The 16,130-nt window shown below is 37.9% G+C and overlaps 2 protein-coding genes across 2 annotated transcripts; one reads left to right on the top strand and one right to left on the bottom strand.

Annotated features, from left to right (window-relative positions):
* The first annotated feature begins 6,404 nt into the window (after positions 1 to 6,404).
* On the top strand, positions 6,405 to 10,321 carry LOC149216650 (disease resistance protein Roq1-like). The gene is made up of 4 exons (XM_089392817.1): positions 6,405 to 7,474; positions 7,606 to 8,713; positions 8,831 to 9,142; positions 9,229 to 10,321. The coding sequence occupies exons 1-4, from the start codon at positions 6,528 to 6,530 to the stop codon at positions 9,601 to 9,603; spliced, it is 2,742 nt and encodes a 913-aa protein (XP_089248943.1). The 5' UTR covers positions 6,405 to 6,527; the 3' UTR covers positions 9,604 to 10,321.
* A 2,059-nt stretch (positions 10,322 to 12,380) lies between these two features.
* LOC149216649 (uncharacterized) lies at positions 12,381 to 14,245 on the bottom strand. Its single transcript, XM_089390031.1, has 2 exons — positions 13,529 to 14,245; positions 12,381 to 13,127 (listed from the first exon to the last, which is right to left on the bottom strand). The coding sequence occupies exons 1-2, from the start codon at positions 14,243 to 14,245 to the stop codon at positions 12,381 to 12,383; spliced, it is 1,464 nt and encodes a 487-aa protein (XP_089246157.1).
* Between the last annotated feature and the right edge of the window lie 1,885 nt (positions 14,246 to 16,130).

Here is a 16,130-nt window from a genome sequence, read left to right as displayed (position 1 = left end):
CCTTCTCTCGTTCTCCAGCTTCTCCTGGAAGGGAGCTACAACCCCCTTAGCTCTTGTACTAGCTGATGTACTAGTACGTAGGTGCTGACCTACAGAAGGCTACAACCTTCTATTTCTTCCAGGGACCACGTTTTATAAATTTTCAGACTGGATCCATCAATGACAATAATCAAACATCAAATACATCTGCATCAACCAATCTCCTTTGCTTCAATCAAAACTGAATCAAACAATTACTTCTCTAAATGTTGTAACCAGAATACATTAACAGTAACCAGAAACCAATCCTGAACCCAGAACACTATAAGAATAAACAGAAGTAGCTAAGACATATTTCATGAGACATACACTACTTCAATATGTAGAACCTGCGTGCATACGCTTCTGTATTAAGGCCAACCAGTATATACGCAGTTTTGACTTACTGAACCAGCGTGTATACGCGCCTTTGTTGTGCCGAACCTGCGTACAGATCTATAAAAGATAATTTACCCTTTTACTTATTCAGACATTAGTTATACCCAGATTATTAGATTTATAGATCCAGTCATGCACCAAATATAACAGATCAAAATCACACAAAGATACTTCTATTCAAGCCTTAAGATCTTGACCCAACAATAGAACTTATCCTTCTTCTAGCGCTCAGGTTCCTCCTTGGTTCAGATCCAGCTATGCACCATAACCCCATTCTAGATCTTTCTCTTCATAAGATATTCAATCCTTGAATGAATGCATTTGCCTAATGATCTCCTTCCCCTTTTATAGTCTTAGGCCTTACTCAATACCATGGTCCAAAACCATAGAGAATCAATACCATGGACCCAATACCTGGGTTCAACACTTCGGATGAGATACCATGGTCCAAAACCATAGGTCCAAATACCAAGGACTAAATACCATGGACCAAAAATAAGTTTTCCCACATGTACGCGCTTTTCCTTGCATGAAAGTGCGTGCATACATATACACGCCTTTTGATCGTCTAACCCGCGTGTATACACGACTTGGTTAAGAGGAACCTGCGTATATCTCTTTTTCTTTCATTTTGAGAGCCTGAACTGTGATCTGTCATTTGAGTGAGTTGCCATCAAGGACAACACCTGTGTCATAGCGCCAAACCTGTGTCATAATGCCAACAAGACTATCATTCCTACAGTCTCTACAACAGTACCCTCCACATTGGCTGCTTCCTTAGCACCAACAGTTCCACCAGCTACAACTATGCCAGTCACAGGTACATCTTCAAGCGTAGGGACATCCACAGAAAAGACAACTGAATTGGTAAAAGCCATGGAGGAAATGACCATCCAGGCTACTGAGCTTAAGAAGCTTAGAGAAAAAGTGTCAAGTTTGGAGACTGATTGCAAACTTGCACAGATACAACAGAAGGAAGAAGTTCAGAAGAATCAAAGAATGGGAGAAAGGATAAAAGTCCTTGAAAAGGACTTGACATTGCAAAAGCCACTAGGAGATATGAAGGAAATGCTCTGGGCCAACATCATTGACTCTGTCAATGATGTTTGGCCATCTATTCAAGTAATTTTTGAGCAAACTAAATTGGTGAAAGTGGCCACCGAAGCAATTCATAAAACAAGAGAAGAGCTGGGAGACAAACCTGAAGAGGCCAACCAATTGATAGAACTTTTGAATAGTAAAAACAGGTATCAATTAGATGAACTGGGCATAGAAGACAGAACAAGGACCATCATAGAAATTAAGAAGATTCTTACCAAAAGGAACCTTATGCTCAATCTCGAGAAAATATGCCAAAGCATCCAAGTTGATATTGATAGATTTATGACAAAGTATGGTATTTTAAGGGAAAAAGGACTCCCCAGTCCTATGGTAATCCATGACAAGCTAATGACTTAGGAGGATTACATTGAAAGACTAAACAAGTTGGTCAGCAGCCAAGCTAGTACTTCAGGGGTAAAAACTCTGCCCACTGGAAAGGTATTATATGATAGTTTGGAAAATCTGTTTTTTATAGAACATGAGATAAAGCACCTGTTCGCCACCAAGCCAAATTTTGCAAAGTATACTGAGGCTGATGAGATATATAGAAAAATGTTGAGGATGAAATTACCCGAAGGTGAATGGTGGATGAAATTAACTGATTTACTATAAAGTTACTACAATAAATCTATATGGCAGCCGGGTAAAAGCAGATGAAACTGAGTCAAAGTGTAGCAGGTAAAGAGTATCAGTAGATTGAAGACAGAAAGTAATTCTAGCACACAACTATAAAGCAACTGAAAGAGATAAATTCGAATTACAACAGCCAGTGCATTCACAATAAAAGGGACAACAAGAAGACAGTTCTCCATCTATCTCTATCTTCATGCTGAAGATATTTTTGGTTCCCTAAAATAATTCTCATATTGTTATGAGATATTTTGTAACATTTTTTGTATAAATACTTCACATTTTGAAGTAATTAGGGTGGATTAAAATACATTTCTGTAGACATTTTATATCGAGCTAAGGAGCTATTGTATTCAAGACTGGACTGGTTTTTGCTGGGTCATGAAATAAAGCTAAAGACATTTCACTGGATTCTTGTGCACAGTTGGAACCAAATAAGTATTAGCTCTTCATGTTTAATTATTTTTTTTCGTCATGTTATAAATATTCACATGTTTTCTCTATGAAATCTGAATAGTAAACAAAGAATGATATCTTAGAATTAGCTTTAATGCTCTCTGTTTTGACTGTTTACTTTCTCATTGTTTTCTACTAAACTATCTTGGTCTGGGAATTCTTAATTGCTCCCTTACTTCTGTAGTTTCCCCCCTTAGGTCCACAGTAAAGGATTCTTAGTTGCCCTTGGCTATTGATCTCCTTCTTTTCTTCATCCTAGTCCCGGTTTAAGGATTCTTCATTGCCCTTTTACCCTGGTTAGGACTACGTCATCCATTTGAACCTGCAGATTTGTTTTTTGTTGTGCTAGCCTACCCTGTGAGCTCCTCCTTTAGTAATTGATCGGATCCAGTTAAACCACTCTTTGGTTGACTCCATAGCCCAATGGCCTGAAAACTTGTTATGCCCATCTGTTTTCTTAAGTCCACCACCTAATCAAAACCAAAACATCATGAGCATTAAGAACTAGCCTAAAATCCTACTCAAAACAAAGTTAAATTATAAAGAGAGAGCCCTCTCTGGACTTAGGTTGGCTAGAACCCGAGTCTAAAAGATTAGGTTTGTGGTTACCTCAGACTATTCCTTCTTTGATAACTTCTAGGGAAGACATCTGAGTGATAACACCTTCCTATTACACTATGTGAGCCTAAAAAGGGAGATGGAAAAATCGAGTGCTTTGGGAAAACTTTAAGATGCAAGCCCATGATAATCTAAAAGACGCAAGGGAAGCAAGCCCATTTTTCTAGTTTTATCAATAAATAAGATATATATATATATATATATATATATATATATATATATATATATATATATGCACACAACTTATTACATATAATAAACATTCATAAAACTAAAATATCATTTTTTACAATATCTATATGAAATTTAAATTTGTCAATATATATGGTATAAGGGCATACATATTGTATCATTTTTCCAAATTTTATACCATTTTTCCAATTTAAAAAATCTATCGGCCTCTCTTTGCACCTTTTGGGGCAATTGCTAGTTATTATTAGTTTTTCAAATACCTGGATTCTCATTCTATGAAACAACCCCAAAGAAAGAACATAATTCATTTTATACTACTTAGGCTCCTTATAAATACAAAAAATTCCAGATGTCTTTCTAATTTTATTTCTAAGTTAATTATTCTTAAATATTAAACATTTCATAATAATAAATAAATCCCCAACTAATTTTATTTCAAATTTAATTAACAATAACCATTAAATTTTTCATTTTCCATATTAAAAAAATATAAAATATAAAATCATATATTTATGTAAAATTGAGTTAACCACAACTCCTAAACTCTTCATTTTACTTTTCATTTTCCATATTAAAAAAATATAAATATAAAATCGTATATTTATGTGAAATTGAGTTAACCACAATGACTAAACTCTTCATTTTATATATGTAAATAACGTTGAATTATCTTTCCTATAAAATAATAATAATAAATAAATAAATCTCTGAAAATAAAATCACACCGCTGCAAAGATTTGTGCTCTTATCGGGAACAAAATATTTCAAAATAGTCTTGATAGAAGGACCACAAATTTTTCAACGTTCAGGTGCTCTGTTCAGTACTCTTCTTTGCCAATAGAAATCCCCAATTCTTTTTACTTTTTCGCTGGGCTCATGAATAAGTTGGGCGGGCAATTAGGTGGAATTTATCACAATTTTTTTGGTAAAAAACCATTTTAATATTTGCTTGGAGTAAAAATAAAAACCAATTAACTCGATCACTGTAAAAATTATTTACCTAAATTATATTTGACATTTAGCTTTCATGTTCGGTGTAAAATAAAGCTAAGAAGTGCAGATTTCTTGGATTTATTTGTTTAGTAAAATTGTTGTTGGTTTAATCATTAATTTTTGAAGTTATTGAAGTCCATAATGCCGAAGCTTTGTCCACATTCAGGACTCGTACTGTGTTCATGGTATGAGTGTTTTAACTCGAGTTATTTGTGAGATAGGATCTATATCTAAGTTCATCTTTCGGGGCTGTTGCTGCACCACTACAATGAGAAGTTGATTAACAGTGAGCAGCACCACTACAATGAGAAACTGATTAATGCAACCAGTGATAAGTTGGATACATTTCTTTACTACTGGTGTAGATGATGTTTGTAAATAATTCCACCAATGAAACTAACTATAACTAGTCCGAGCAGATTTGATCAAGCAAATTTTGAAACAAACATCGTAGGGTCCAAACATCCCAACATTCCAAGCGGATTGTTGGCGAAAATTTATAGGTGTTGCAGGTCTTGGTTGGTTGTAATTTAGGAAATGAAGCTTGCTTCCGAGTTGTCGTGTGTTGTTGACAGGAGAGGAAATGAAGCTTCCTATTTGGTTGTCTACTTGTTGCAGGTTGCTGACTTGTTGATGGTGGAAAAAGAAGTTGCAAGTAGCTGACTTTAGCTAACTTCTGTATCTTTATTTCATATTCCCCAGAACAGCCAAAAGAAATGATCTTATATTATTCACACAACTTTTCTTTATAATTACAACATTTCTATATAGTATAAATAAAGTGTAGGAAAACACAACTTTTCCTTGTAATTGACAAAAATTTGTTGCAATGTTATCATCGTTTGCTAATGCAAATACAAAGTTCGTTGTCCATGACTAATTATTCCTAAACTCGTAATTAAGACAATAATTTTTTGGTAAATAAAAAAAATTAATATTAATTTAAGTTGTTCATTTTTGTAATCTCCTTTTTAAACTTTCAAATCTATTTTATTTTAAACTTGGTATTTAAATTTATATTCTTAATTATAAATTATGCTCACTCAAGATTTTATTTATACCCATTCACATTAAAAAAACAAAAAATTCATGATAGCCATTTTCTTCATCTCCTTTTTAAACTCTTATATGCTCAAATGCATTTTTGTTTTTAACTGTATCTAAAATTATATTCTTAATTATAAATTTTACTCGCCCACTATTTTATTTATACCCAATTACTTTAAAAATGATAAAGATAGGCATTTTACCTAAAACCCGAATTTTACTGTGTAAGGCTCCATTAAAAATTTTAAATAACATATGGCATGGATATATTGGAAACCATATGTAATATCTAATCCAGTGGACATTAAAAGTTCAGTTCCTTTCATTTCTAATTTCAATAATTATTTGGTGTCACATCACAGTATTGTCAAAAGGCAACTCCTATTTTTTACCCCATAGAAAAGTTAATGTCAGACTTTTTTACCCCATAGAAAAGTTAATGCAGTCTGACATGCAAGAGGAATAACAGTTTCTTTGCTGCTAAAGTGACAAAGTCAACTTTGAAAGAAATATAAAATGCAAAGAAACTACTATTCACCAACATGTCAAACTGATTATTAAAAAAATCAAACAGACCACATCAAACACGATTCACAACGCGCTTTAGTGCCATTTGGCTTCTGTCACCGCTAAACGGATATATGCTAAGGCGAAGAGCATTCCATTTTATGAAATAAATGCAGCCATTTTATCGCAATGATTCCCTGCGCATAATTCCTATTCTGTTTTCTACTGCAGAATCTTATTCTGATTTTTTTCCATCCAAATTCCAATCCTGACTGCAGATGCTCCAGGGCTTCTTCCGCGGCCTGTTCTGCGTCTACAACTTAGTACCACGATCTTGGCTTTGCCCTGAAGAAAGATTTGTCCACCCATCTCTACCCTAATTCTGCCTGCAAACATACCCTAATTCTGCCTGCAAACATAATCTTCTTATTGTTATTCTTATCCTTCATTTCTTTAGGTGTCCACCCATCTCTACCCTAATTCTGCCTGCAAACATACCCTAATTCTGCCTGCAAACATAATCTTCTTATTGTTATTCTTATCCTTCATTTCTTTAGGTTCATCCAATGGGAAACCTAACGACTTGCCTAAGAAATTGCCTGCCATTTGTCCCTTTTCTCAATGCTTCTGCTGCTTCTTCTTCTCCTTCCTCCACGCTCCCTGCTCACAGTGCTCCCGCCTCTTCCTCCACGCTCCCTGCTCACAGTGCTCCCGCCTCTTCCTCCACGCTCTGTTCTCCTTCATTCATCCCTATTCACGATGCTTGTGCCGCTTCTTCTTCTTCCTCCACGCTCCCTGCTCACAGTGCTCCCGCCTCTTCCTCCACGCTCTGTTCTCCTTCATTCATCCCTATTCACGATGCTTGTGCCGCTTCTTCTTCTTCCTCCACGCTCCCTGTTCACAATGCTCCCGCCTCTTCCTCCACGCTCTGTTCTCCTTCATTCATCCCTCTTCACGATGCTTCTGCTTCTTCCTCCTCCGTCACGGTCCCTCTTCACAGTGTCTCCGCTGCTTCGTCCTCCTCCTCTCCCTCTCCCTCGACTTCTTATTATTGTCAGAGCTACGATGTGTTCATCAACCATCGTGGCTCTGATGTCAAAAAAACCTTCGCCACACGTCTCTACCGCAGTCTTCATTCCTATGAATTGCAAGCCTTTCTTGACAAGCCGGAGATGCAGGTTGGACATGATATTCTTTCCCAGATAAAAGCCGCTATAAAAGTCGCTTCGGTTCATATCGGTATTTTTTCCCCAAAATATGCGGAATCAGATTGGTGCCTCGAAGAGCTTGTGCTCATGAAAAACTCAGGGGCTAAAATTATCCCAGTGTTTTATAACGTCAAGCCTTCTGAGGTCAGGTGGACGGGGAAAGATGCACAAGATGGAACGTATGCAAAATGCCTGCGCGATCATGAAGAGAAACAGCGACACGACTGCCAGAAAATTCAGGAGTGGAGAGACGCTCTTTCTCATGCTGCCAGTTTAAGCGGCTTGGAGTTGGCGGAGTTTAATGGGTGAGTATCTCCTACTATCAGCTCAAACTCTGTTTACTGCTAATTTCTTGGATTGATTGATAGGTACATGACTGCAACTAATTAGGTAGGTTTTTTAAACTAATGATCTTACTCTCCTAATTAATATTCAGTGACGAAGAGGAGCTCTTGGATAAAGTGGTGCAAAGTGTGCTGAAAATAATTCCAAAACCACCGTTGGGTGTGGCCAAATATCCAACTGGTTTGGAAACAAAAATACAAGATCTTGAAGGGATAGTGTCACGGAAGGAGGAGAATGAGAGCCCCGAGGTCAAGGTTGTAGCGATTTTGGGTCTAGGGGGGCTGGGGAAAACTACCCTGGCCGCAGAATTCTTCAACAAGAATATATCAGTTTACAATCGATCCTCTTTTTTATTTGATGTGAGGGAACATTCAGCCACAGGAAAGCTCAATGTTTTGCAGAGTCAGCTCATTAAAGACTTGACATCCAGAGATGTCAATATTGCTAGCTGCGCACAAGGTAAAGGTCTACTTGAAAGGCATCTGTCAAATTGTCATGCCCTCATCGTATTAGATGATGTAGGTGAGGTGGATCAACTGGATGCCTTTTTGCCAATTCTAAGGCGTGTCGGTGTCCTTGACCCTAAGAGTTTGATTTTAGTAACGTCTCGTAACTGGTGTGCTCTTACAAATGCAAGAATCTCAGAAACCTCCATTTATAGGCCCGACCCCCTTAATAGTTCAGACTCCAAAGAGCTTTTCTGCAAGCATGCCTTTTTCGAGGCACATCAGCCTGAAGGATTTGAAAAACTTGTAGATGGGTTTGTCGATGCAAGCTGTGGCTTGCCCTTGTCATTGAAAGTATATGGGGCTATGGTCTGTGGACAAGACAAACCATACTGGCAAGAGCAATTGGGTGGACTTCACAAACTACCTAAGGAGATAGAATTGAGACTTCAAATAAGTTATGACTCTCTCGATCCCGATGAGCAACAAATATTTTTAGATATTGCATGTTTTTCCTTGGGAGAAGACAGGGATAAATGGATAAGAATATGGGGTGGATCAGGCTGGCAAGGGCTGGTAGGATTTCGAAATCTACAGAATAAGTGTCTCGTGGAAGTTGGCAGTGAAAATCAGATAAGGATGCATGATCACCTGCGCGATTTAGGAAGAAGTATTGCTAAAAAATCGAACCCTCGTCGTCTTTGGGGTGCGACGACGCAGAACATTAATGATCTTTTGGAACAATCATATCCTGTAAGTGCTTCAGTCATACTAACATTTCTATTTGTGTCAAAACATTCAGGGTTTTTGTTCAAAGAAATCCGTGGCATCCTATATTATAATTCTTCATTGTTTTTAATTAACAAACAGGTACCACCACAAGTGCGTGGAATTAGAATGGCTCCTCGGTCAACCCTTACAGATACTTGCAACGATCCACTGTTCAGTTCAGAAAGACGTTCCAGTGATGGGTTGTTGGGGATCAATGAATTACGACTTCTTGAAGCTGAAGGCGATTTTGTAGAAAGCATATTGACGTGGTCGCGGTTTCCAAAACTTATATGGCTCAGCTGGAACAAGTGTCCTTTTTCTTCCCTGCCTCCCTCGCTTCGAGTGCGCGATTTAAGAGTTTTAGAAGTGAACGGAAGCGAATTGAAAGAATTGTGGCAACCACAATCTCAGGTGGGTAAGATGTAGAGGCAGCAATTTAAAGATGGGAATCTTTGTACGTTTTTATCTTTCTTATGATCGAAACGTGGGCATTGCAGGTACCTATGGAGCTGCGGGAGTTAAATGTTAGTGCTCCACTTTTAAGGTTTCCAAATTCATTAGGGCAGCTGAAGCAGTTGGAAAAGCTTGTTGCAGAGGAGACGAATCTAGGGACTTTACCAAAAGAATTTTGTTATCTAGCCTGCTTGAAATATCTGAAGCTGAAAGACTACAAAATGCAGATTCTCCCAAATTCCGCCGGGAAGAAGGTGACAAATCTACAAATCGGCCAGGGCAGAGGTTTGCAAAATCTTCCAGATTCCATGGGAAATTTAACAAATCTCCAACTCTCCGATCTCCGGCAGTGCAAAAGTTTGGAGATGCTTCTAACTTCTGCAGCTTGGAGACGTTCCCAAATTCCTTCGGGAAATTAAAAATCTCCAATGCATCGCCGAGCAAAAGTTTGAAAAGGCCTAGGAATATGACAAATCTTCAAAGCATCAAACCTGTCTTACCCATTTGGAGATCTCCCCTACTTCCCAGAGGAATATAATATTTCTCAACAAATGGCACAATAAGAAATTGGGCCAAAGTCTCAACACATCCCTTGCTCGTTCAACAATTTGAAGATGCTTCCAAGTTCCTTTGGGAATTGAACATTTTTACAGAGCATCAATCAGTCTTTTTGCTATTGATCTTCCTAATTCCTCTGGAATCGACTCTAGTCTTTTGGCTTCTGATATCTTCCGAATTCCTTTGGAATCCACTACAGTTTAAACATTGAAGGGCTGCTGCAGTTTGATACCTGGGGAACGTTTCATTGAAGGTGTTTTGCAGAAATTTTTTAAATTAATTTTGACACAGCTTGGAGGTTGTGATAAAATAATATCACCTGCAACAATAGTCATAGTGGCAACCAGTGGTCACTGCGAAATGCAGAAATGGCTTTTTTTCATCCTGCTCGAGAGTACACATTGATTATCTTTATATGTTCTTAATAAAGTACTTGATTTTTAAATAAGTGCCATTCTACAGAAGAGGAGGCAGAAACAGCTGAAACACATTCATTGCAGATTTTGAATATTATGAAAATCTGGATTTGAGTCTAGCTCTCTTGTAGATTTGAGAATATTTTGAAAATTTAATTCGCGGTAGTGAATCGAATTAATGGATTTAGCTTTTGTTAATAAAATTTTCTGAAATCTGGAATTTATGAAATCTGCAGTTTATGCAATTTAGGTAGAAATTAATAATAATGTTAATACTGTATTCTTCAAAAAGGTTCATAAAATAAATTGAAAAAAAAATTGTTCCCATGTTATTTAGGGTTGTTTCTTTATTCTCCATCTATACAATTTGAAGTTATTAAGATCAAATTTCTCACCATGTGTAAAAAAGACGTGTCAAGAGTACATTTTCATTTTAACATTTGCTATATCCTTTTGAGTTGTATTGGTAGCCTATGTTTTTAAATTATAATCCAAGATTGATGCAAATATTTAAAATTCTAAATCAAAGTAAATTTCCGACTTGAACTTAGGGTGGACAGATGTTAACTTTTAGGTGGATGGCTGTGATTCATTTCAAGGTTTTTTCATAGCTTTCCAATGGATGTTTGTGATTCGTTTAACGGCAATAAAGAAAATGGTATTTGGATCCAGAGGTGTAAATAAATTTGCTTATAGACTGGTTGGCAAGTGAAGCCTAGTTGGAGATACTAAACTTGGATGCTTGGAAGGACAGAACTACTGAAACAAAAAACAACTTCCTGAAGATAAAGTTTCAATACATTTACAGGGAATTTAACAAAACAGCTGACGGGTTATCAAAAAGCGCCTTGTCTTTGAACCTTGGCACTATCCTCCTGGAAGAGTCCTTGAACCATGGCACTATCCTCCTGGAAGAGTCCTTGAACCATGGCACTATCCTCCTGGAAGAGTTTGCTGGTGGCTAAGTCTGAGCTACTCACGTCTTTGAACCTTGGCACTATCCTCCTGGAAGAGTCCTTGAACCATGGCACTATCCTCCTGGAAGAGTTTGTTGGAGTCCTTGAACCATGGCACTATCCTCCTGGAAGAGTTTGTTGGTGGCTAAGTCTAAGCTACTCACCTCTTTCCTTTGGATCTCATGTTCTAACTTGGATCCCTCTGCATTTTTATTTACATCTTTTCATATCAGCTCCCAGAGAAAATAGGTTCAATTATACAGCACAACAGTAACAGGCCCCTGCCTCTCCGACTCACAATTCTTCAAATCCTTATTGAAGATTTTGATGAATCAATAGCTCAGTTTTTGTACCACAGGCATGACAGCAATCAGTTTTAGTAATTTTCTGTTTTTTTTTTCTTACCAGTATTTCAGATTTTGCAGAATCTGTACCTCACCTCCAAACTTGTTCTTGTTGTAACTGTAGTTTTAGTTCGCATAGTTTAATGAGCTTGCAAATTTACTCTGAAAATTATGGAAATTTTGGCAATATTGTGATACAAATCTGGTAGGGATTTTTGTAAATCCAGGTTATAGCTGTCAAACATGAAGATTTTGAATGCCTTTTGATGGTGCTGAATCCATTTCCACCATCAAAAACATAATTCAAACACTGTTATCGTAAGATTTATTGAGATTTTTTTGACTACTTTTGACCATATACCCTTTTAGTTTTCTCCAGACAGCTAGGTCATTGATGAACTTTACAGCTTGCTGTATAAACTGAAAATTTCTGAAAACAACCGCATGATTGTACTTTTAATTACAGCTTGCTGTATAAGCTGATAATTTTTTAAAATAACAGCATGTACTTCTTCTTTTTTTTCCCAAGAAAAAAACGAACTTTTTTATAAGTGATAAAAAAGTTGCAGTGCTTATGAGTTAACATTCTGTCATCAAAACTGCCTGCTTAGGAGCTAGAGCTCCTCTGATATGGTCATCAGCGCCCCTACAGAGCGCTAACAGCATCTTCTGTACTCGGCTTTTAGCCACAAACAAGAACGATAACGCTCCAAAAAAACTTCAGTGCCGCCTGGGCCTCCTCTCATGAGGAAAACAGCCCAGGCAATGAAAACGTCCATGTTTATCGAAACACAGTCTGCTCTTTAAACCAGAGCTTTAAAGTGTGAGAGTTTAAAAACATTGTTTGGCATATGCCACCATTTTCTAAACAGAAAAACAGATAAAAACAGTGCATATATATAGACCGGCCCAAAAGGAAAGATTATATGTCTGGAGGGAGATCCGACACACGGATCTGATCATGGTCCTGCTCGGTTACTCTCCAAGAGCCCACAGCTTGCTGCAGGCCTTCTTTAGAAAGTCGATCCGCTTCCTCATTGAATTCCCTGTAGATGTGATCAATAGTGAAAACATTAAACTGCTGTTTTAAAAGTTGAATCTCTTCAAGTAACGGCATCAACATATAGTGCTGACAACGATGTTTTCCCAAAACCCAGTTTACAACATTCATTGAATCACCGAAAATCTGAACTGTGAGGATGTGTTTGTGAACAAGCCAACAGAGGAGCAACTTAAGAGCAGTAAGTTCAGCAAAATTATTTGTCCCCCTTCCTATTCCCACCGAGGCTTTTAGAGAATGTGAACCGCTAAGATGAATGGATAAATCGGCGCCCGTGACATCATGTTGAGCTGCCCCGTCAAAAAAGGCCCATGGAATCCCTTCTCTGATAGTAGGTTCCTTCCGCGGGGCCGCATTTACCGATTCCTCCTTTACAGGAATGCTCTCAAGAATGGCGCTGCTTTGAATGGCAATAACAGTCCCCGGGGTCGCCTGTTCACGAAAAATACTTCGGTTCCTTGCGATCCAGATACCCCAACAGATGATGGGAGGTAAATTTCTCAAATTCCTCTCATGGAAATGATTCCACCAATATTCCCAGGCTGTGGCCAAGCAGTCTCCTTCCCATTTTATTTTAACATTTATAAGTTTTTCCGCTTCAGCCCAAACCTGTTTTGTAAAAGGGCATGATAGAAACAGATGGGTGACAGATTCGGATTCAGAAAAACACAGGGGGCATCTACTAGGACCATGCTTAAACCGAGCTTGCAGGATTTCCCATGTTGGGATCTTATGGTTTAAGGCGCACCAGAAAAAAATTCTAGCTTTTTTTGGACATTTTAGTTTAAACAAAGGTTTTGACCACCAGACTGGAGGGTTCCAACCTTTATTCTTCATTAGTAAACTGTAGCCAGCCTTTGGCGAATAAAACCCAGTCTCCGCATGCGCCCAAACCAGAGAGTCTGGCTTATCCAATATTCTCACATTTGATCTTTTGAGCTCCTGGATGAATAACTGCCATTCATCTCTCCAAGCGGGATCTATTCCTAGGCTGGTCTAGACCTCCAAACCTGCCCCCAAATAGAGTACTGCTCCAAATTAGCAATCTGCCTTAAGTTTCTGATCCCAATATCTTCCAGGTGAATGAGCATATCAGGAGAAAGAGCATAAGCCTCACTACACCCCACCCATGGGTCCCTACCAATCCTCACATTTTCTCCATTCCCAACCCGCCAAGCCAGCCCTTGTTCAATTACCTTAAAAGCCTCAGAAGTGGCTTTCCAAATGACTGAGCAGTTTCTTCCTTTTTTGTTTGGCATTCTAATCCAATCTTCAAGCGGCATGGGGTCAATGTATTTTCTCTTTACAACCTTCGTCCAGAGATTTTCCATAGAGATTATTCTCCAGCCCGATTTTGCTGCTAGAGCGCGACTGAAATCAATGGGGCTTTTCAGACCCCATCCACCCCAGTCCTTAGGCCTAGCAATCTTATCCCATGCAACCCATGGAAGAACGGTATCCTCCTTCGACCCTGACCACAAAAACCTGCTGCAAATCTGTTTTATTTTATGAAGAATCCCTTTTGGAATCCATGTCAGCGCTGCCCAGAAGACCGGGATAGCCTGAAGGACTGAATTTACCAGTGTAAGCCTTCCCGCCCTAGAAAGCCACTTGAAACTCCAGTGAGAAATTCTTAGTTCTATTTTTGCAATTAGCCAATTCCAGTCTTGCTTTCTATAAGCAGATGGTTTTAGCCAAAAGCCCAAATATTTGAAAGGCTGCTCCATGTTATAAGTTTCGAAAGGCAGATGGGCAGCAATTACATTCTCCTCTTAGCATGTACTTCTTTTTATTCATCGTAAATAACAAAAAAAAATATTTTTACAGTGAAACAAAAGAGTGAAGAAAACGAGATGAAATTACACACAACACTCCGGACTTCGTACAACTTTTCTACAAGAATATTTAGTCACGCAGAGAATCGAACATGCGACCTTTGGTAAAGCTTTTCCATAAAAATAGCAAAGAGATATGACAACTCTGGCAGCTTATGTTAGTACGTCAAAATGGAGTTAGTGGACATTTTTAATTCTACCGGGGACCCGTGAAGAGGTTCGTAGATGTCTTTTCCCAGTTACTTTGAAAAGTGAAGTAATAAGAAATCAAGCAATGACAGAGTTAGTGGACATTTTTATTTCTGTAGGAAACCTGTGAAGAGGTCCGTGTCTTTTTCCCGTTATTTTGGAATGTGCAGTAATAAGAAATCAAGCGATAGACGACTCCAATGTGCCAAAGTGACACAATTGAGTTAGACCTAGCCATTCAGGGTAGACATTGGAAGCACATATCCAATGCCATGTTTAATATTGGATTTATGCTTAATTCTCACACACTGTATCCACTGCTGTGTGGTCAGTGCCATATTTAACGTTACAACAGCACCTAATTCTCCAGGCGTGATGTTCTTTTTTCATGATACCAATCAATAATGTTTGGACATAATTTTTTGGATTTTACTTTTCCTAAATAATTAGGAGAATACAAAGATCAATCTACTCTTAGATATTGGATAATGAGATGAAGAGTCATTTGATTGTACATTAATAAAAAAAAATCTTGCAGAATTATTCATGTTGGTGTGACATGGTATTAGAGAAGGGAAATTAGACTTCAGGTTTTTTGCTCGATTACTTTGGACATAGTTTTTTGGATTTTACTTTTCCTAAATAATTAGGAGAATATAAAGATCAGTCTACTCTTAGATATTGGATAATGAGATGAAGAGTCATTTGATGGTATAAATTTGATTGCACATTAATAAAAAATATTGCGGAATTATTCATGTTGGTGTGACATGGTATTATAGAAGGGAAATTAGACTTCAGGTTTTTTGCTCGTCACTTGGTGATTACTTTGTCATGCTCATTTGTTCTACAAAGTTGTCAACTCTAATATTTTTATGTCGGGGTCTTTGTGGTATCCTAGAACCTCTGCTCACCACAACACTAATGTAGGTCACCAACTTTGTGTGGTTATTTTCCTCTCACACAATGGTGTCTGGTTCTTTCTCATTTTTAATTATAATTTAAAGAGTTTCCCATATATAGTTTTTCTAATTTATAGTTTTCTTCTCTACCACTTCTTTGGTGACCACACTCATTCATTATATTCAAGTCTTCCCTAGTCACATTCATTCTTTGCATTATCGTACCTCACTCATGCCCATTTTCTCTCTAAAGCCTTCCCCATGTATTTGTCATGATGCTCCTCATTCATCTTATACGGCATCAAAGACTCCATCCTCCTACTATGAAATAGAGGAGAGACTTCTATTGTTGTGCAGGGACCAATAGTTGTTATAGTACTGGTTCCACACAACCATCAAAACATGACAAAAAAAGATTCATAACTAGCATTTGCACTAGATGTTGCAAAGGAAACGCCGTAAGGCATAAATTCGAGAAGCATTGTGACATATAAAGAATAATTGAAGATGAAAATTAGTAGGTGAAGGGTAAAGAGCTAGTACCCAATGCCCAATGCATTAAATAGATTTTGTTGTTTTTGGGAGCTTTTTGGCTATGACATCTGGCCATAAAAAACTTCCCATTTTTAGCAGGCTATGGAATGAATTCAACTAGAAGGAGAAAATACTGGATACTATTGCCGAGA

Source organism: Pinus tabuliformis, chromosome 1_1 (assembly GCF_031772625.1).
Source record: "Pinus tabuliformis cultivar Carrire ecotype Pingquan chromosome 1_1, CPIR1, whole genome shotgun sequence".
Taxonomy (NCBI): domain Eukaryota; kingdom Viridiplantae; phylum Streptophyta; class Pinopsida; order Pinales; family Pinaceae; genus Pinus; species Pinus tabuliformis.
Note: the sequence above shows the minus strand (reverse complement) of the source record. Positions and strands in the feature narration are given on the sequence as shown.